Consider the following 20,180-nt stretch of genomic DNA (forward strand, 5'->3'; position numbering starts at 1 on the left):
CACACACAACCACCGCCGTCGTCTCCCTCGCGCGCGCTCCCGCTGCCGGCCCCGCCCGTTCCGGCGGTGCGCGCGCACCGGCCCCGCCCCGCTTCCGCCGAGCGGCCGCGCTTGCAGCGTCATCCCGGGGGCTGGTTTGAATGAGACCCCGAGCGGGGCAGGACCCGCCGCCGCTGCCGTCGCCTCCCGTTCCCGCTCCCGCCCGCCGTCCCCGACAACGCCACTCCCCGCCGCCCTCGCCCTCTCCCGCCGCGCCCGCCCGGGACACGCCGCTCCGCCATGCCGCTCTTCTCAGGTGAGCGCGGCCGCGGTGCCGTCCGGCGGGCCCGGTCCGGGCGGGAGCGGGAGCCGCCCCACAGGGACGCGCCCATCCCGGCAGGCCGGCAGCGGGATCCCCCGGGAGGCGCGGCCCGGCCGGCGCAGCAGGGAGGGAGAGAGGGAGGGAAGGAGGGAGTGTCGGCCTGGCCCTGCGGGTGGCCGGAGGGAGAACAGGGAGGGTGTCACACGCGTCCCGCGGCCTCGGCGCTGCCCTGGCTCGGCTTGTTTTGGTTTTCTGCTAAAAGAGAGATGGTGCTGCCCGTCAGGTGAGCCGTGGGTCTGCATCCGTTCCCCCGGATTTATTCAGGAGCTGCCGCTGCTCTTTTGAATCCATTATATCCTAGATAAAAGCAGAGGAATCACTGACTCAGCTTGGAAAAGACCTCAGAGACCATCGAGTCTAATCTGTGATGGATCACCACCATGACCGAGGCACTAAGTGCTACGTCCTTAAACACCTCCAGGGATGGTGACTCCACCACCAACCTAGGCAGTCCATTCTGGTGGATAATCACCCCTTCGGTGGAGGAAGTCTTCCCAGTGTCCAAGCTAAACCTAAAGTTAAAGCTTTTGTAAATTATACCACATGCCACTAGCCCTCCTTGCCATGAGGGAAAGTTTCTATGGAGGGCTGCTAGAGCAAAAAATCTCCAGTGACACTTTTAGGACCAGTCACTGCCCTGCTTATATCTCGGAGATCTGGCCTGTTGGGACTTTTTAGTTTTTTAGGTTGTAGGTGGCCTCACTACATAGTTTCTCTTCTGTTTTAATCATGAGTGGCAAACTGGGATGGTTATCTCAGTATAACAGGACTTTTCCTGACCTCAGCCACATTTCTTGGAGTCTCCCTCAGTGGAGATACTCAAGAACCATCGGAACATAATCCTGTACCACGTGTTCTATGATGACCCTGCTTAAGTAGGGAGATTGGACTGAGGTCCCTTCCAACCTGACCCATTCTGTGTTTGCTGATCAGTAGGGAAAATACGTCCTTCCTTTTTCTTATCTTCCATTGTTTTCAAATGAACAAGTTTCTCTTTTATTTTGGGTGAAGTCTTGCTTGCGTTCTCTGAAGAGAAGACAGTCATGCTCTTCAGTTTCTCCCCTTGAGCGCTGAGTTGTCAAAACCAGTGACACTACAGATTAATAATTGCTAGCTCTTCTTCATGTTTAGCAGTGAATGCATGACTGTTCAAAAATTCCAAACCCAAAAGTCTGTGCAGCTGACTTGTTCAGTGACTGAGTGGGTTGTCTTCCTGCAAAATGGGAAAAGCCTTGTGCTTGGTAGGTCTTCAATAGGCAAAATAATAAATGTGTTTAAAAAATACCAGAAGGTTGGGCAAATTAGAAGGTACTTTCTGCTAGAAGTACCTAGAAGTCAGTCATTTGAGTAGCTTTGTAGACTAATTTAGTCTAACTTTAGACTTGTGATGATTTTATCATATTACCTATCACAAGCACTGCATGTATCTGAAATCCAAACCTTTTTGGAAGGGTGTTTTAAATTAAGAGTTCTAAGAGTTTTATATTTAAAAAAAAAACCCAAACAAGGTAGAATTGCTGTAATATATTTGTGTAAAACCAAAGCACAGATAGTAGGATGTGGCTCTCCTAATGTCTGGTATTTCAGACTGTAGGATATTTATATGTAGAATATTACTGTGTTCTGTATTTTACAGATTTTCAGCAAAACTTCAGCTTGCAGCTTTGTGTGCCTATGACAGTGATAGGAAATGGTCTGAGATGTTCATTAGCACCACATGGCTTATTCCAGGCATTTTTTGTCTGCTCTTGGTCGGTACTAACTTCACTAAGTGAAGTTAACATTCCATTGTGCCGGTCTGCCTGATGTTTCTGCTTGTGATCCCCTTTGCAGCATCAAGAGTTGTGCTTTCTGTGACCAGATTTCACTTCACTTCTTAATTCCCCTCCTGCACCTTTACTGGGATCAGTTGCCTTGCATTTAAAGAACATTGTATTGTTTTCCATTGGAGGAGAACGGAAATGGTGTGGAAAACTGAACTGGAATCACACCTTTGAACTTCCTAAGGAAAGTTCATTTGTTTGTAACAAATGGTGCCAAGAGAATGGTAGAGTTAGTTCCAAACTGCTTTTCTGAAGATGTGCCTAAAGGATTTCTGATGCTGTTACACACATTTATTTCATGCAAAGTTTTTGTAGGATATTTTTAGACTTGTTGGAAGTAGTATGTTCTGATGGCTGAGGTGCCAGGTAGTAAAGGTGTCCTTTAGCTTGACTATTGACAGCTTTTAAGAGTTGAAAACTGAATATTTTGAGACAGTATAAAGTCTTGATAATCTTGGTAATTACATTCTTGTATATTAGGAAATAATCTAGTTTTGAAACATTTTGTTTGCAGTTAATGTGAAATGGGGAAAAGAGAAATTTGATGGTGTGGAGCTGAATACTGATGAACCCCCAATGGTCTTCAAAGCCCAGCTATTTGCACTGACTGGAGTTCAGCCAGCTAGACAGAAGGTTATGGTTAAAGGAGGAACTCTGAAGGTAGGAATCCATATTTTTTATATTATTTTGAATTTTATTGTGTGATAACATAACAATGACCATATTTCTCAGTGTTTCTCCAGAAAATTTTTCATTGTACATGTTACACCAATTGCACTTTTCAGAAATAATTGTACCTAATTTGTTGCCTACAGCTAGAAAATATTGGCAAAAGATTGTTGCTAGATAGTTTTGAGGTATACTGCTGTTTTAAACCCCTTCTTTACTCTTTTATACCAAACACTGCTCTGCTTGGTTGGTTTTATTTCCTGTTACTGTTTAATGTTCAGAATCCAAATGCAACTTTTTTGTTTTTTACCTTGCTTAACAAAAGTTTGTCTTTGCTGGAGACTTTTTGGTCTAATGTGATAAAGTCAACTTTGCTTCAAAAAGGTGCTTACATTTAAGTGGTGTTGAACAACAGATGGAGAACCTTATTGAAAAGACGACCTGGCTGCTTCTTATTTCAGTCAGACAGAACGTGCTGTATAAAGAGTTAATATTGTGTAATCTTGGCTGAAACATAGTTGAATATTTAGAAGTACGTGATTAATATTAATGGCAATGCTTGCTTGTCTTTTGCTGCAAGATAATTAACTTGTCTTTTATTTTATTTCACAGGATGATGACTGGGGTAACCTAAAAATAAAGAATGTAAGTTGTCAGCATGAGCTGAATTTTACTAGTTTGATTTTTATTTTGACTCTTAAAGAAAGACTTGAAAGTGCTTGCTGTTTCTGTTTGAATGCATAGTGCTTTCTTAAAAATCACACATGATGAAAAATAATTTTGTAAGTGTCATACCTGAGGAGAGTTATAAAGGTCTCACCACTGATTTGTAAAACACCCTTTCTTTGGCATTGGTAGTGAAATCACACTATCTTTTTTGAAATACTTAGGAGCATGTCTTTCTTGTTTTCTTAGAAGAAATGCTCTGGGTCAGAGGAGTGGTCCTTCTGTAAGGTCTGTCTGTGACTGTAAAAATCAGTGGTGTTACGTAGAGAGAGCCTGTGCACCTGGGCACTGTCTGTGGAGCGCTGGGCTCGCATGTCCCCAGCCTGGACAACCTGTGTTGGGAGTCCTGGAGTTACGGCTCTGCCTGTGTCCTTCTATAGCAACCTCCTGAAATTCGTTCTCCTGTAGTGAGTAGCTGCTGTTTGCAAACAAAGACATTAGTAGTGGTAATTCATACCTTTGGCCAGTTCAAAGAGAAAACAAAAAGGGAATGTATTTGTGTTACTTACCTATGTAATATTGTATCAGGGAATTTTTTGGTGATTTTCATTTCCTTATGTATCTTATAACATCTTGTAAATGGTTTTACTCCAGTTCTTCACTGAGCAGATTGAATTAGGCAGCATTACTCTTGTAACTAGTTCTCAAGCATCTACTGCCAGTCTGTAGCTGCAGCTGTTGTAGCAAAGTCATTACCCAAAACATCCAGTAACATTCTTGTCCTTTTCTGCATACTGTTGTGCTAATAGCTGCCTTTATTAAGTTTAATAATGTTAGATACAAGTTTTAGGCATGTATTTGCACTGTCAGAGCAGTTTCTTTACATTCTGTTGTTCATCCTTTTCCTTAGCACTGTATTTTTTCAAGGCCCCAGATAGTAATTTTCTCCTCCTTTGACAGATCTCACTGTGTAGATACACTCCTGTTGAATGCTAAAAGACTCCTTTTTCTTACACTAGTTCAGCAAGCATGGTAATTTGATTGCTTCCCCCCTGACCTCCTCCCTAAATGTTGGTCCTCATGCCTAAACTGATGGGGTAGTTTAGGTTATTTTTCAATTAGTTTAATGACCTCAGAACTTGCCAGGCTAGAAGATGGCACCTCCCTTTCCCACTTGCTTTTCAGGTGAAAAAAAATACCTGAACTCAAAGCTGTGGTTATTACCCACATCTGTCTGAAATGTCTCTCCAGGTGAAGGATGAGGGATGTTTTTGTTGTTGTTTAGACAATTCTGAGTTTGAGAACTTGAGACTGTGTCAAATGAAGCTCAAGTGTTGCAGCTTCAGAATTCAGCTGCTGAGTTATCCTTGATTCCAGGGTAATTTGTAAGACTTAAAGGAAAGAGGAGTATTTGCATTGAAGTGTTGAAGGTGCTTGATCCCTGGTGGTCCATCAGGAAAGGAGCTTCTCTGAGCACTTCATGTTGGGGTGTTCCATGAATGCCAAGTTTAGTCCCAGTTGGCCTCCTTTGTTGTCAGCTGTTGGCAAGCTCCCGGCCTCACCAGATGTTCCAGTGGAAACATTTCAGTGTCGCAGGGATAATGCTGGGGAAGGGCTCTGTGAGTGCTTTCTAGATAGGAGGAATTTAAGGTATACCCTTAAGCTACAATTAGTGCAGTGTTGGTTTTGTAAACCAAGAGAAAGGTTCTGTTTATTCTGGGGGAAATAGCTGAAATATGTTAAGAGCTTAATGATTTTTTTTAAGTGGAAATACCTGTCCTGAAATATTTATTGCTATTTTTACTGTGTTTCAAGGGGATGACCTTACTGATGATGGGTTCTGCTGATGCACTCCCAGAAGAACCAATTGCTCGCCCCGTCTTTGTGGAAGACATGACAGAGGAGCAGTTGGCTTCAGCTGTAAGCATATTTCAAACTTTGTTTTCTTGTAAACCTTTGAGTAATGGCAAGTTTTTAAATACTTGGAGTTCCTTAAAAATGGATTTTAAACCTGTAATGTTTGTTTAGTGTCTTTTACAAGAACGCAAATTTACATTGATGACCCAACTGGAAGCAGTGAAGGGAAGTCTGGGATTTCATTTCAAAATCATATAATTAGTGTTGTTTTATTTTTGAGCAGGCAGCTTAGTAAATTTTTTTAAAAATAGCATTAATAATGTTTTTAAAGGTAAAGTTGTATTACTCTTTCTGTATAAGTGTCCTGAACTTTTTCTGAACAAGGGCTCTTAGATGTACAATATTGTTTCCTGCCTCTTTCATATCTGTGGAGGGAAGACAGGGTTTGTCTGGGGTGGTGTGTTTCAGGTTTTGTTTGTCCATGTTGGTAGTGTTAGGTCAACTTTTCTTTGACAAAAACTAAAATAAGTTGGACATTTGGAGGAGAGATTCTATATTTTGTTTTATGGGAGTAAAGTCTGGAAAAGCATAATTCTTATTTTTTTAGTGAAGCAACTTCTGAGTTGTTTTCTCTTTTACAATTTGAAAGGCTTAATTTTCTCATCAGTCGTTTGAACTGGGAGCTCTTTGTCACACGTAGCAGTTGCATGACTGTTGTTAACTGTGCATGGAGAACGAGAATACTTTTATGCATGTCTGTATGAAAAAGGATCTGTAGTTTAGGATTGGGTTTGTGCTTCAGGATTTAATGCTTTCCTGGCCACCTGCAGATGGAAGATATTTATGTATTTAGGAGATTACCCTGCACACAGACTTTGAGATAACTGAGAGGCAAGCAAGGAGATGATTCAGTGCCAAACAACATTTTGAAAAAGTTGGTTGCATTGCATTTCTCTGATTGAAATTTTGTTGTACATCAGAATTCATTTGTCTGCACTGCACATATTCACTAATGGAATACACAGCTAAATGAATTCTCTCTTCCTAAGATATTGAATTTGTGTTGATATGCAGTACTACTTCAGTTTCATTAAACTATGTTGCTTAACCTGACAACTACCCAAGCATTCAAGGTTAAAAAAAAAAAGAAAAATGCTATTACATGGTGATTTATAGTTTTTTCTGAAACTGGTTAGTTTAATTATTAGTTGGTCATCACATTTGTCAAAACTTTAGAAATTCACAAGTTGTCTGAAAAGATCAAACTAATGATCTGTTGCAGGCTCCCAGAGAGGAGTTTAAACTATGCTTTTGTTTCAAACTATGAACTCCATCACTTTCAGAGTTTTACTGAAAACTGATTTTAATTAAAACATCAGTGTTTTGTACAAATGTATTCATGTGGAACTTTCATGGAAATAGCATTTTAAGGTCAAAACTTGAATGAGATTATAATTGAACTTTCTGAATGACTGCCTGCTTGAAGAATATGTTCATTAAACTAAACATGCACAGAAAAAACCCCAAAGCATTCCTGAATGTCCCCTGAAAGCACCGAATGGTGAACTGATTAATCGTAAGTGGGTCTGGAAAGCTTCATGAAGTTTGATGGAATATTCCAAGTTTTATGCATCTCTGGTAATTCCTTTTCTTAGAAGTTGATGTGAAATTACACTGTTCATACAAAAATGGTTGCACATCTCTCTGACCTTCAAGCACCCTTGTGAATTTTTTGGTAGATGGAATTGCCATGTGGATTGACAAACCTTGGCAACACTTGCTACATGAATGCTACGGTTCAGTGTATCCGCTCAGTGCCAGAAGTGAAAGAGGCCCTTAAAAGGTAGGATTCAGGACAAAAATACCATGACTGAAATGTTTTCTTTATATTATGAAATAAGATGTTTTGTGGAACTGCCATCTTAATACTGGTATGGATTATCATAACAATGTCACTGTTTAAAACCATTCAAGATTAACATGATTGAAAGTTTATCCTATGTCTGTGTTACTCTGTACTTTATTAAAGAACTTAAGGCTGTGTATTTCTTGGAACTGGCTTTTAGTAGAGACGTGTTTTGCCTTGCTAGAAAGTACTTCTTATCAAGACTTGTTTAAAGTGCTAAAACAAGCTACTGAACTCCTAACCCTGTTTTTTTGGTTACTTTTTGTGGTCTTATTCTGTATAAAAGAATCATATGTGAGTCCTGTTCCTTTGAGGAATATTTCCTTCATGGCTTTTTTGCACGATGTGTTTTCAGCTGTGAAATTCTGTTGTTACTGACATTTGCCACATGGAGGTACAGCAGGAAGTTCTGAGATAGGACCAGGGGTATTATTGTGATAGCAAACTGGAATATGGCAGAATCATGTGGATGTCTAGGAAACAAAATACATGCCTTTATGGAATTTTGTTTAATTTGCTAATTTTTTCTGATTGTAAGGTAACTTCTCTGATTTTTGTTTGTGTGTTTTCATTTTTCTGGACTAATGTGAAAATGGCTGGTGTGCTGTTTTGATTTTTGTTTGTTTTTGTAAGGGACCTACAAGAAACTTGAAAATTATTAGTATCAGAGGAAAAAGGAGTACTTGGCAATGTGAGCCTGAATTTGTCTTCCAGATGAATTGTAGAGAGAAAACACCCAGTATTTTAAGAAAGTGAGAATTGGGCAGAGCATTGCCACTTTAGGGTTAACTTAATTCCCTTAAAATACCCTGCATTCTTGATTCCATGGTACCCAACTGGATATTCTGGACTACTGTGAAGGTCAAAAAACTACACGATCCCAGTATGGTAAACACTAGTTTTTTAAGTAGTTATACATTTTTCTTCATTCTGCTAGCAGGTGAATCTTAATTATTTAGCACTGAGAACTATTTGTGAAGTACAGAAACTTGGCTTTAGAGGTTATTATTGTTTATGAGTGTTGACATTTTAGGAAAGTCTGTTTATTTCCATGTGAAGGACTCTTGAGTTACTGCACTGAGTCAGAATATTTGACAGATTTAACATTCCAAATGGCAAAATGTAGCCCATGAAACTGGTGGAGTGTAATACAAAATGTGGCCATATTGTCTGTGGGAAGTCAAAGTTACACTCAGATTCACACCGTTTTTCCCTGGAGATTTAGCCTTTATTTGGTCCTCCCTGCTTGATGATGGCATGGCAGACTGTAGGGTATATGGGAGTGGGAGAGGGGCGAAAGGGCTCACAGGGGAAAGCTCAAGTTACAGCTTTGTTTCTCACCACCTGCTCCCCTGGCCTCTGCAAGGGAACTCCCTGTTTTGTAGCATGTTGGTGGAAAGTTTCCTGCTCACCATCTAGCAGTGGTCAGAATTTTAAAACTGCCGTCTGAGATTGGAGAATATGTGAGACCCTCCTTGTGCTTGAAGGCTTATATGCTTTGAGGAGTCTCTGTTCCTCCTCCAGCTGCTAAATTAAGAATTCATTCAAAGAGGAGTAATAAGTTCTAGTAATGTGGGGGAACTCTCATACATTTGCAGTGTAGGAAATACATCCGCAGGAAAACATCTCACCTTTCCCTGCTTTGCTTCAGCTGTGGAGGAAGGAAGCCTTCCCCATCTCTGTGCACTGTATCTGCCATCTGTCCTTGAAGGTGGGTTTTTTCCATGTATCTGAAGGAGCCATGGCAAATGTTTCAGAAATGGTCTAGCTTTTATTCAGACTTTCTAAAGAAACTGAGAAATCAGGTCTTTGAGGCAAATGGATTAGGGAAGCAGCAGTGATGTATCCGGACTTCTTGGTCGGCCTTTATTTATTGTCTGAAGGATGCCAGTTTTCTTCTGCTTCCAGGCAGTGCTTGCAAATTAGCTGAGACTTGGAGGTGAATGTGAGTAAATCTTACCTTGAGTTACTTCTGGTCTGGTGATTGATTTCCTTTAATATATTTAGATAAATCTAGCAGCTGCCTGCTTCATGATTTAAAACCCAACTGCTTTTCTTGATCTTGTTTAATTGTGTACAAATTCTTTTTCTTATCTTTTAGGTATGGTGGTGCCTTAAGAGCTTCAGGAGAAATGGCCTCTGCTCAATACATTACTGCAGGTTAGTGTTGTGAGCAGAAAACTGGGTTTTAAACTAGTGTGTGATTTCCTGCTAACCGCAGATGAAATTTGCAGTTAGAACTGAGTGTATTGTTCTTTAGTGCATATACCTTAGGAATTAAAGATCTGCTAGCATGGGAGGATCCATTTTGTTGTTAAAGGTTATTCTGACCGTGCCTGCAAAGTGTGTATCTCTGCACATTACCCAGCTGCACGCCAAGGAAAAGATAATTCAAGTGCAATTTAGGTTTAGAAAGAAATAATTTGTATCTCTTAACTGTTTCACATGTATGCATAAAGTAATTGGAACTTCCTAAAGCAGACTCCATCCATGTATTCGTTGATTTGATCATTTCACATAGAAATGTTTTGTTGTGCAGTTCTTTGTTTCACTTAGTGGTGAGTGAACACCATACTCCTGGAATATGTATTTCATTGGTATTTTTTAATACAATTTATTGGCTGAGCATTATTGTTAAGGTGGTAGCTGATGATTTGTCAGTGGTCTTAGCCTTTACCCTAAAGATCCAGGTTTTGTAACTGAAGTGGAAAGTAGTGTCTTCAAAACGGGAGTTACTCTTTCCTGTGGTGCTCCGGGTGCCGCGGTGTGGGAGCTCAGGATGGCCCCTTGTCTTCACGTTCTAACTAGAATTCCAGTTAGACCCCTTACTCTTGAACAAGGGTACTACTTGTCCGCTTTTTCTTTTTTTACTCTATTTCATTGCCCCACTAAGATGCTGGGCCAGGACACTGGGATTTCTACCAGTCCATTTAAGGAAAAACAAAACAATATAAGGAAGGAAAGGTCCAGTTTGTGGGTATGCCTGCTGATCGAATTTTGGGGTGGTAAGTTCAATGGTTACTCTATACAGCCATGCCTGCCCCTCACCTTTTAACTGCCTTTACTTCATGTCCCTTGTTTTCTTTTTAAGGTGACAGCTCTGCTTCTTAGGAATTTAGTAGTTTAAGTCATTTGTAGTTAATTCTTGGTTGCTGAGCTGTTTAGGAACTCCTGCATGACACTTGTGGCATTTTTTTTTAATTGCTGTGTCATATCAGTTACACCTCTTATCAAGGTCAGCGAAGATACTTCTGAAAGAGAGGAAGAAATTGACCTTGTTGCCTTGTGATCTTGCCTTTGTTCACTTACTCAAGAGCACCTACCATTCACTAGTCTCACACTTGTAAATCAGTGACCGTGCAGATTGTTGTATACCTCACAGGGTTGTTGTGAGGATTAACAGGTGTCTCTGAAGCGATCTGTGCATTTAAAATGCTGTAGCCTGGGTAAATAAGACCTGGATGGTACTGTGTGGAGCAGAAAAGAAAACCACATACGTTGTCATGCAGTCAGTGTCTTTTGTTGGATTGCACATAACTATGAGCTCTCTGCACATATGCACAGACGTTTTCCTGGGTCTTAAGCATGAGTTATTAAGCTCGATATTGTAGTTGAGAAAAATGAAAGGTTTTTTCCCCAGTAGTTGGTGAAACTTAAGTTGTTCTAAAGGACAGATTGTGAATGCATTCTGATTTCTCTAGATGTAGTTCTCTTGTTCTTCAAATATAATCTTAATTGTTGAATTTTTTTTTCTGTTAGCAGCTAGAAAAGACAAGGCATTATATGCTAAACTCTCAGAATTGTTATCTTTATGCTTGCAGAGTCATGTTCACAAATGAGATCTTAGGTGCACCTGTTATGCCACCTGGAAAATTTGTTCCTGCCTTGGAAAGATCAAATTGGACACTGTTAAATGATTGGTCTTTAAGTATTGTTGCTGGTTTACTAATCTTTTTATACTTCCTGCCATGTTTGTATTGTTTTTGCACTTCTCAAAGCATTCACTTACTTTTTCTTCAAGCTCTTAGAGACTTGTTTGATTCCATGGATAAAACTTCCTCCAGTATCCCACCTATCATTCTCCTGCAGTTTTTACATATGGCCTTCCCCCAGTTTGCAGAGAAAGGTGATCAAGGCCAGTACCTGCAGCAGGTAAAGACCTATTATTAGCTTATTGTTTAAAATTCTATAGTATGTTGGAAGTTGAGAAAAAGAATATTTTAAAACTTTCCTTGTCTTGTGCAAATAATTTATCCCTGTAAAGTGGTCTTTTTGTATTGTAGAAAAGTTGAACGTAGTATCGAGTGCTAGCTCTGAAAATGCATGGTGGAATTAGGGAGAAATGCTTAGTTAAGGAATCCTTTCTTTTATGTAGAATAAAGGTTGATGGGTTTAATGCTACTGAATCATGACACTCCTAGTTAGATTTAACATTATGTTCCCTTCCTAGGATGCCAATGAGTGCTGGGTGCAGATGATGAGAGTACTACAGCAGAAGCTGGAAGGCATAGAAGGTGATACAGTTATGGAGGTAATTGTAGTCTTACTTTAACCAGAGTGAGTGAGGATTTATATTTCACATGTTTTTTGCCACATATTATCTGTTTGTGAATTCTGTAATGTCTCAGTAGTCCAGTAAGTGAAACTGCTTTCCGCTGGGTCTGATCAGCATAATGCTGCCTGTGTCATGTCAGCCGTGGTATGGGGTGGATGAAAGGAATGCTTTTACTTTGGGATTTCCAGTGCATGTATTGGACCAAGCTGGTGGTGACACACTCACATATGTGGCAGCTGGCCCTGATAACCTGTGAATTCAGCGCATAGGAACTTTTTTTTCTGAAAAATGTGTGCTACAGTTCTAACTTAAACTATTTTGAACAGACAACTAACCAAATCAACCTGATAAAAACTGCTTAAATGTTTTTTTTCCCCAAGACTTTACCAGATCAACTGTCTTCTTTCTCTCTAAACTGTGTCCAGAGAGTCTTGGCAGTGGCAAAAATCTGATAGACTACCCTGAAATTTAAAACAGATTTGTGTGGGAGAGGGAGGTGTGTTTTTGATTGAAACCTTGCTTGCTAATATGCTTTGAGGTGGTTTTAATAGCGTGCTATAATAAGTGTATTAGTTTTGAAACCTTTATGCTGTGTAAGAAGATTGACTAGGAAGAAATGCACCTGTAGAAAGAAAAGGAATAGGCTTTAAAGAATCTAAATAAATGGGGTTATTTTGTGTCTAGAGAAGACTGTATTTACATGCTATTTAAAGTTACATCATAAAAGAATTTGTTTTACAGACAGACTCTGGAGCTACAGCAGCATCTTCTAAAAAGAAGAGTTTAATTGATCAATTCTTCAGCATTGAATTTGAAACAGCGTATCCTAAAGACTAAGGCAAGACACCAAGAACAATAATTTCACACTTTAGCAACTGAGTTCAGGGAGGGTGAAAAGTATTGTTCCGAATAGTGTGGAAAATAAAGGTGTGTGTTGGGGAAGAGGGGGATGATGTCATGCAGGAGTACTCAGAAGTTGAAGGTAAGATTAGATATATTTTGTTAGAGAGGATAATGTGGGGAGGAAGAATGGTAATGGAAATTTACAGAAAAAAATCCTTGTTGAATTTCAGTAGTGGATTTCCTCCTCAGAGAAGATTGGCACTTACCAGCTTCAGGGATGCTAAAATGTTTTATACAAATGAGAGTAACTATTGTCCTGAATAGCCCTTTTTTGGCTTGTAAGGGTGTGTTGCTGATACACCTGTCATACTAAACATGCACAGAAGGTGATTGATTTCTTAAGAAATAAATTAGATGTTCACTGTTAGATGAGTAAGAAACAAATGCAGCTGACAAGTTTCTAGCAGCTTCTTTATAGCAAGAGCAAAAAGTATATGACTGTGTTCTGCTTGTCTGAAATAAGGAAACATCCCCTTAGATGATGCAGTGTATCTCATAGCTTGGTAGTAATGAAGAATAAAGGCCTTTTGAAAGGTAAGAGTCATGCATCTTTCTCCCTGTATTGTGATGTTTGTTATCCTTGAAATAGTTGGAGTTGTGAAATACGTAGCTAAGAGGAATGATGTATAGGCCAATAGCAGGAAGAAGAGACTTGTTAGAATAGGGGTGTTGCAAACCTTGAAAGTGAGATTATGGCAGTGTTTGCAGGGTAGGTGCAGTCAGAAAAATACCTAGTTGGAAAGAGGTGGATGAGAGAAAAGGGTTGGTGTAGAAGCATGAAGAGAGGAGAGGGCAGACAGAACAATTAGAAGAATGTGTAGAAAATAATGAAAGAATGGACTTCATTTCAGTGAAGACAGATACAAGGCCGGAAAAGGAGGCTGTACTTGTTCAAAGAAATGAGGAGTCTGGCCAGCAGCAGGAACAGAAGAATTTTATTCATTATAAACAGCAGTGGAGCAGTGTTGCAGAAGGGCTTCATAACTTGGTGTTGGCAGCCAGTTAGTATGTTTTGTGTCCTGGGGGTTGGGTGGGGAGGGCAGAAGAAAGAGCAAAGCAGGCCTCAGCTTAAATGGTGATCAAAGGCTTATTTTACTCTTTTTGGTATGCTCTCTGCCTCAGATGCCCCTTGTCAATAGTCATGAAGTAAGAGATTGGTTAGAAGGAAGGGCTGTTTCAAGTATTTTTTATATCGTGGGAAGTAAAAGTACTATTGATGCATGAGCACAGAATTTCCTTTAATTACTGTGCTGCTTGGCATGTTTTCATTAGAGCAGTAGTTCAGCTCTTGGTGCATGATGGTTTTCCTTAATTTTGTGAAGCATGAAATGTACAGAAGCCGAAGAAGAGGAAGTAACTAAAGGAAAGGAGAATCAGCTTCAACTTAGCTGCTTTATCAATCAAGAAGTGAAATATCTGTTTACAGGACTAAAATTGGTAAGCCGTTGCAACTTTTATTTAATTGAAATTCTCTGTTTTTAATCTGTGACTTGGAATTGACATCTGCTGGCCAAGCTTTACAAAGCTTCAGGAATCTTTCTGGTGTTCAGTGGGAAGCTGGCTGTGAAAATGAGCTGCATGCTAATGTCGAGCAGGTGACAACAGAGCATTTTCTTGACCCTGACATGGTCTTCTCCATGCAGGTAACCAGGTGGAAGACACTTTGCTACTTCTTTGTTCAGCTGGCTTTGCCTCTAGGCTGAGCAGTATCGTGATTTAACTATGCAGTAATTGCTTTACAAAAAGTCCTAAAGTCAGCTTTAAAGTAGTGTGTCACTTTGGTTGCTAAGATTAAAAAAACAAGTGATGGAACAATTAAACTTAAATTTGATTTTGAAGGGGGCATTATTTTTCATGAGATTTCATCTTTATACTGCATTTAAGTAGAACTTGTTAAAGTAGCCTGTGCTTTATATACATATATTCATATATTTTTGTATTTATATATTTATGATTGAAATTTTATGGGCTTTTTGGAGAGTCTGAAATAACAGAAGAGGAGTATTTATATAGGAGTAGGGCAGTGGTCTGGTTTGTACTGGGCTGAAACCAAATTGGATGGTTCTCAGGTAATCTTTGTATCTGCCTTTTTTTTTTTTACAGAATTTAAAAGGATAAGTAAGATAAAGTAGCTAATGCTGACAAATTAAAAAAATTATGGTAAAAGAAACTTCAGTTTTAGGCCAAAGAAGATCTAGAATTCTTGTGCTGCATTGCCTGGAGCAAGAGAATTGCAACACTAAGAGCAAGGCTGGTCTTTCCCTGAATTTTTTAAGGAGACACCAGTGGTCTCCTTATGTGCAGCTCTGTCTGTTTGAGACTGAGAGGTCAGGAATGTGCAAATATTCTCATCACAAGAAACTTCAGATTTTCATTAGTTGTTACAGCCATGACATACGTTTGCAGTTCGCAACCAAATCCAATTGTTCTCCTGTAGAGTAAAATTTTCTGCAGAGAGAAACTTAATCCTGTCAGGGCTCAGGAATGAGCCTGGAGCTGAAGGAATGAATGGGCATGGTCTTTCTGCCAAGGAATTTCAAAATCCTGTGTTTTGTAATGGCTGATAGCAACAGAAGAGACTGGCAGAGCAAGATCTAGTTTATTGTTTACCCCTGATGTGCTTTCTTTAAGCTGTGTTTTATGATGAACATGTATTACTTTTATTACTTTTTTCTTTTAACAGCGTCTTCAAGAGGAAATCACGAAACTCTCTCCAACGCTGCAGAGAAATGCACTCTATATCAAATCTGTGAGTGGTGCTTCTTCTGCTCTCTAGAATTACTGTACATGTTGTCAATTTTCTGTCCCAAAACACAAAGTTATTGCTGTAACAACATGTGATTTATGTTTATAAAGCATCTTAGTATCTGCTACCAAGAAATTTAAGACCAGTTGAAAATGATTTCTTTGAGTGCACTTCTATACAGAGCTTCAAAATAGGAGACCGTGTTATATTCCTATGGGTTTGTGTATGAATATGTTCCCATAAGAGGCTGTAATTTAGGATGAGCAGTGCTTAAGATCTGTGAATATCAAAAGTAATAGCTTTTTCTAATTTGTTTTTTATAGTCCAAAATTAGCCGCTTGCCAGCGTACCTGACTATTCAGATGGTCAGATTTTTTTACAAAGAGAAAGAATCTGTGAATGCCAAAGTTCTTAAGGTAAGTTTTTTGCGTATTGAAGTTTAATTACTTTATGGTTTTCTCTGAGTTTTATTATAGGTAGGCAATTAGTACTTGAAGACTATTTACCAAATGGTTTGCTTTTAAATTGCATTTAAAAATATTAACAGTGAAGTTTCTTTGCTTAAGTATGAAGTAGCTTTGTTCCAGTTGTGATGGTGTGTGCCAAACTGGCTACCAAAATAGACAGGGAGGAGACGAGGGCAGAAGTGTATTTACCCCAGTGCTATTAGGATGTTTTTTGGTGTCTTCTCACTGAAGAAACATTAAATAGAGGGCAGTACTTTGAGTTGTTGAGAGTAAGTTGATGAGAAATGTTTATGCTGTCAAACACTTCTGTCTTTAGTTGTTTTAATTGTTTGGCTTTCTGATGGACAATGTAAGAATCAGCTGCAAACAGTCAAATGTTCCAGTTCTGCTTTCTGTTGGCCTTGGCTGACAGACCTTATAGGCTGCCCAGGGAGCATCATGGCAGATACTCCTTCCTTACAGGAGGAAGAAAGGAAATAAAGATTGAAGGTATAAGTTAAATATTTTAGAATGTTGTTTGGATAATGATTTACTGACATTTTTTTGCAAGTGTGCAGTCATTTTACAGGCTGAGTTTTTTCTCCTTAGGCCTCCATAAGTCTTTCCATAGTGTAAAGTATGACAGTTAACCATAAAGAGTCTGATTTGTTAATTATTGATGTATGCTGAATGTAGTAATCTGTGGTGGTTTGTTTATACTGAATTAAACATTCTTCTGTGAAAGCACTTACCGTTTAGGTAAGTACCGTCACCAAAATTTCACTAGATCCAGTTGCCATAGACATGAAAAGAGCTGCATTTAATTTGATTTAGTGTTGTCTTCCCATGGGAAAACCTTTAATGTGGAGTATCAAATTATGCTAATAAATCTTTATGCTTTTTACTTCCTAGGATGTTAAATTTCCTCTTATGTTGGATGTGTATGAGCTGTGCACACCAGACCTTCAGGAAAAAATGGTTTCTTATCGATCAAAATTCAAAGATCTAGAAGACAAAAAAGTAAATCAACAGCCAAAGAATGTAAGTCTCCTGACATTTTAATGAACTCATACATCTGAAATTGGGGTACTAATAAGGACTAGAGAAGACTTATGTCCTTAAAGATATATTTTCTTATGTAGCAAACTCCTTTCCATTGAGCTTTAGGCATCTTTAGGCATGAAAATACAGTATTTGCTTTAATGGCTTGATGAGAAATGCTATAGACAGACAGCATGTATTTAATGTATTAAAATGTAGTGCTTCTGGTTACCAGGGCTATGCCTAAAGGTTTCCTGTGAATTACAAGAAATTATTCTCTTCAAATACTACTGCTTGCTGGCTAGGCAATTCTTCAGTGGAGTGCAGGAAGCTGCTCCCTGCTCACCAGCTGGAAAGGATTGTACAAGGGACTGCCATGTGTCTGACTGATAAAATTTAGAAAATATGTAGCAGTGAGCTTAAAATCAGTACTCTAAAAACTTGGTAAATGGTTTGATGTCCTATCCTGTCCACATGTTCTAAACCTGACTTCTGTGTCTTTAATGAAGAAAAAAGTAAACATGCTAAAATTACTGTAGTGTTTTAGCCCTTTTTAAAAAGTTTGCTAGTCTTTTCCTGCCTTCAATCCTGGTACACTCATTTAAACATTTGGATAAGGCTTTCATCACCTCTTACATAGATGGGAGCAAGGAAAGAGTGCTGTTTGCAAACAAAATGTATTGGCACTTGGAGTCTGTCTCGTGTATCTTTGTATTGCCATTTCTGCTGCCAGCAGTCCCTAACAAGGAATCCATCTTCACCTGTAGAGTTGCTTCATAAACAAACCCATAATCTGGTGGGGGAACAGTGTAGGCAATACGTGCTGAAATATTTACACATTAGCTTTAAACTGTCTTGCTTAGATAAGGCTTTTGTATATCCACCCAAAAAATACAGTAATGGCACCTGTTTCAAGTTGAACAAAAAGTGTTTAGACTTAAAAACATGTTTAAATGAATGGAGAGTTGGGATTTGATGATTGTGCTAAAGGTTTTATTAAACCATTCCACATTAATTCAACACATTCTGTTTTTCAGTCTAGTAAAAGTGATGGTGCACAGAAAGAAGTTAAATATGAACCATTTTCTTTTCCTGATGGTGAGTACAGGGAAACAAATGTATTTTAAAGCAACTTTTTATTTACTTGTGTTTAAGTGTGCCTGATGGTAGGAGTATTTTGAGAACCCTGGCTCTTTTGATGCCTTTGAAAATTAGTCTTCAGAATCTGACAGAAATTGAAGGAATAGAAAGATTAAGTGGGCCAGAACATTGAGATAGTCAAAGGCATAATTTCCATCCATCTGACAAGCTGGTGATAATAGAAGACATACATATCAAAAGACGTTTGCTTGTAACGTGCACTTGTTTTGCTTGGTGCCTTGTCAGTGGGTGGTATAAAGCTGAAATCAAAACAAGACTTAAACTAGACTTGTAATAGTGCTGTGGTTGTGCTGGTGCTGCCTCAGTTTGGGGGGGCTTGGGGCTTGAAGGCCTGAAGTGTTCCCCCTTTGCATATGTCAGCAATATCTATGGGAACGTGTTTATTTCATCCTGGGTTTCCTGAGAGACTTCTGGCTAGATCTGCTGCTGCTTTTAGCTTACAATAGTTTTGGGCTGTGCTGTAAATACGATTTTACACAACTACAGTGCAGTGCCATGGTTAATGTGACTTTGGTGTGCAAGCTGCTAAAAATGCTGCAGCTATTCAAGCAGCACTTGACATAACATTTTTTCCCCCCTCTTCCTTCAGATATTGGTTCTAACAATTGCGGCTACTATGACCTGCAGGCAGTGCTAACACATCAGGGCAGATCAAGTTCCTCTGGGCATTATGTGTCTTGGGTTAAAAGGAAACAAGGTAAAAAATAAAATTTAAAAATTGCAGTACTGTTCACCACCCTTCACAGCTCCTTTCGTTGAAGGGGCAAGCTTACATTTTATGTGTAAGTAATCCTCTTGTTTTTCTTGCAGATGAATGGATTAAATTTGATGATGACAAAGTCAGCATTGTTACACCTGAAGATATTTTGAGGTTATCTGGGGGTGGAGACTGGCATATAGCTTATGTTCTACTCTATGGGCCTCGCAGAATTGAAGTGGTTGAAGACGAAGCAGAACAGTAGTCTTCTGTTTTAGCCATCCTGCCTAGGTGTGAAATAAATGTTGATTACTGATTACTTCTTTAACCCCAGAGCTTTAGCAAGTGGATAATTTGTTCAAACCTTTTCATGTGAAGAGGGATATTGTTTCAAAACTGATCCATGTACCAATTAGTCACTACTGGACTGGACTGCCAACTGTGGTGGTGACAATACTTAAAATAGCTTTAATGTCTTGCTGAAGATAATTTTTTTTAAAATGAGCCTCTCCTCCTTCTTCTCTAATGTCATCAAGTATTTATTACACACCTACTCTCACATTTGTTACTCTTGCATGGTTTATACCACAAATCAGTAGCTGCCCATCCTTTGCCTTACCTGGCAGTTTTGTTAGGAAGGTAGAAGAGAAACCGTTGCCTTGTTGTGTAACTCAGCGCTGCTGCCCGTAGCCAACAGCTGTGGCTACAGTCAAGTATTTGTCCAGCCTGACCTGCTGATTCAGTCTGTTCTGTTGCTGGCATCTCATGATTCAAAATAAATTGTGATCAACAATGTGTCTCCATTAAAAACAGTTCCTGTCCTGGTAGTGTAGTCAGTATGTGTTTGTTTTCACTTCTTGAGCTGCCACTGATGAATGTCTCAAAACAGTCATGGAATAAAGCCAGGTTTTTTTAAGCTGTAGGGATGTATCTCCTGTCCTGTTACTCTTTACTCAGTGGGTAATTCCAGTGTGGTGGTTGCAAAACTGGGCTTTGCTTACTTACAGGAACTTGTTAGTAACTTCCTGGGCGTCACTGTGACTGCAGTTAAAAAAGCATTTCAGTGTTGGCTAGTTAGAAAATGCTGTCAAGGGCTATCACCATGTGCACCCCCTTGGCACAGAGGTTTCCAGTGTTGTGTCCCAGTCCCTTCTGCGAGAGCTGGTCTGCATTCACATGAAATACTGTCACTTTTGTTGGCCTTGCTTGTTTACCTTGCCATGGGGACACTACAGCTGTGGCTTTCACAGGGACTTTCTCTGCCTTAAAAATTGCTGCATTGTCACCTTCCTTGCACAGCATCCCCCAGGAGCACAACAAAGGCATGGGGGTATATTTTAAATAACATG

At 39.5% G+C, this 20,180-nt stretch overlaps 1 protein-coding gene across 1 annotated transcript; it reads left to right on the plus strand.

Moving 5' to 3' along the window:
- Positions 1–80: 80 nt before the first annotated feature.
- USP14 (ubiquitin specific peptidase 14) lies at positions 81–19,753 on the plus strand. Its single transcript, XM_071554711.1, has 16 exons — positions 81–295; positions 2,699–2,844; positions 3,466–3,498; positions 5,335–5,439; positions 7,116–7,219; positions 9,384–9,442; positions 11,304–11,434; positions 11,733–11,813; positions 12,579–12,658; positions 14,063–14,177; positions 15,424–15,489; positions 15,810–15,902; positions 16,845–16,973; positions 18,011–18,071; positions 18,724–18,831; positions 18,945–19,753. Exons 1-16 carry the CDS (start codon positions 280–282, stop codon positions 19,094–19,096), a joined length of 1,479 nt encoding a protein of 492 aa, XP_071410812.1. The 5' UTR covers positions 81–279; the 3' UTR covers positions 19,097–19,753.
- The last annotated feature ends 427 nt before the right edge of the window (positions 19,754–20,180 follow it).

The sequence above is a fragment of the Pithys albifrons genome, chromosome 4, assembly GCF_047495875.1.
Source record: "Pithys albifrons albifrons isolate INPA30051 chromosome 4, PitAlb_v1, whole genome shotgun sequence".
Classification (NCBI taxonomy): Eukaryota; Metazoa; Chordata; class Aves; order Passeriformes; family Thamnophilidae; genus Pithys; species Pithys albifrons.

Coding starts and splice junctions, on each gene's coding strand:
- USP14 (XM_071554711.1), top strand. Junction 2,845..3,465: donor TTAAAGGAGGAACTCTGAAG/GTAGGAATCCAT, acceptor TTTATTTCACAG/GATGATGACTGGGGTAACCT. Junction 7,220..9,383: donor GTGAAAGAGGCCCTTAAAAG/GTAGGATTCAGG, acceptor CTTATCTTTTAG/GTATGGTGGTGCCTTAAGAG.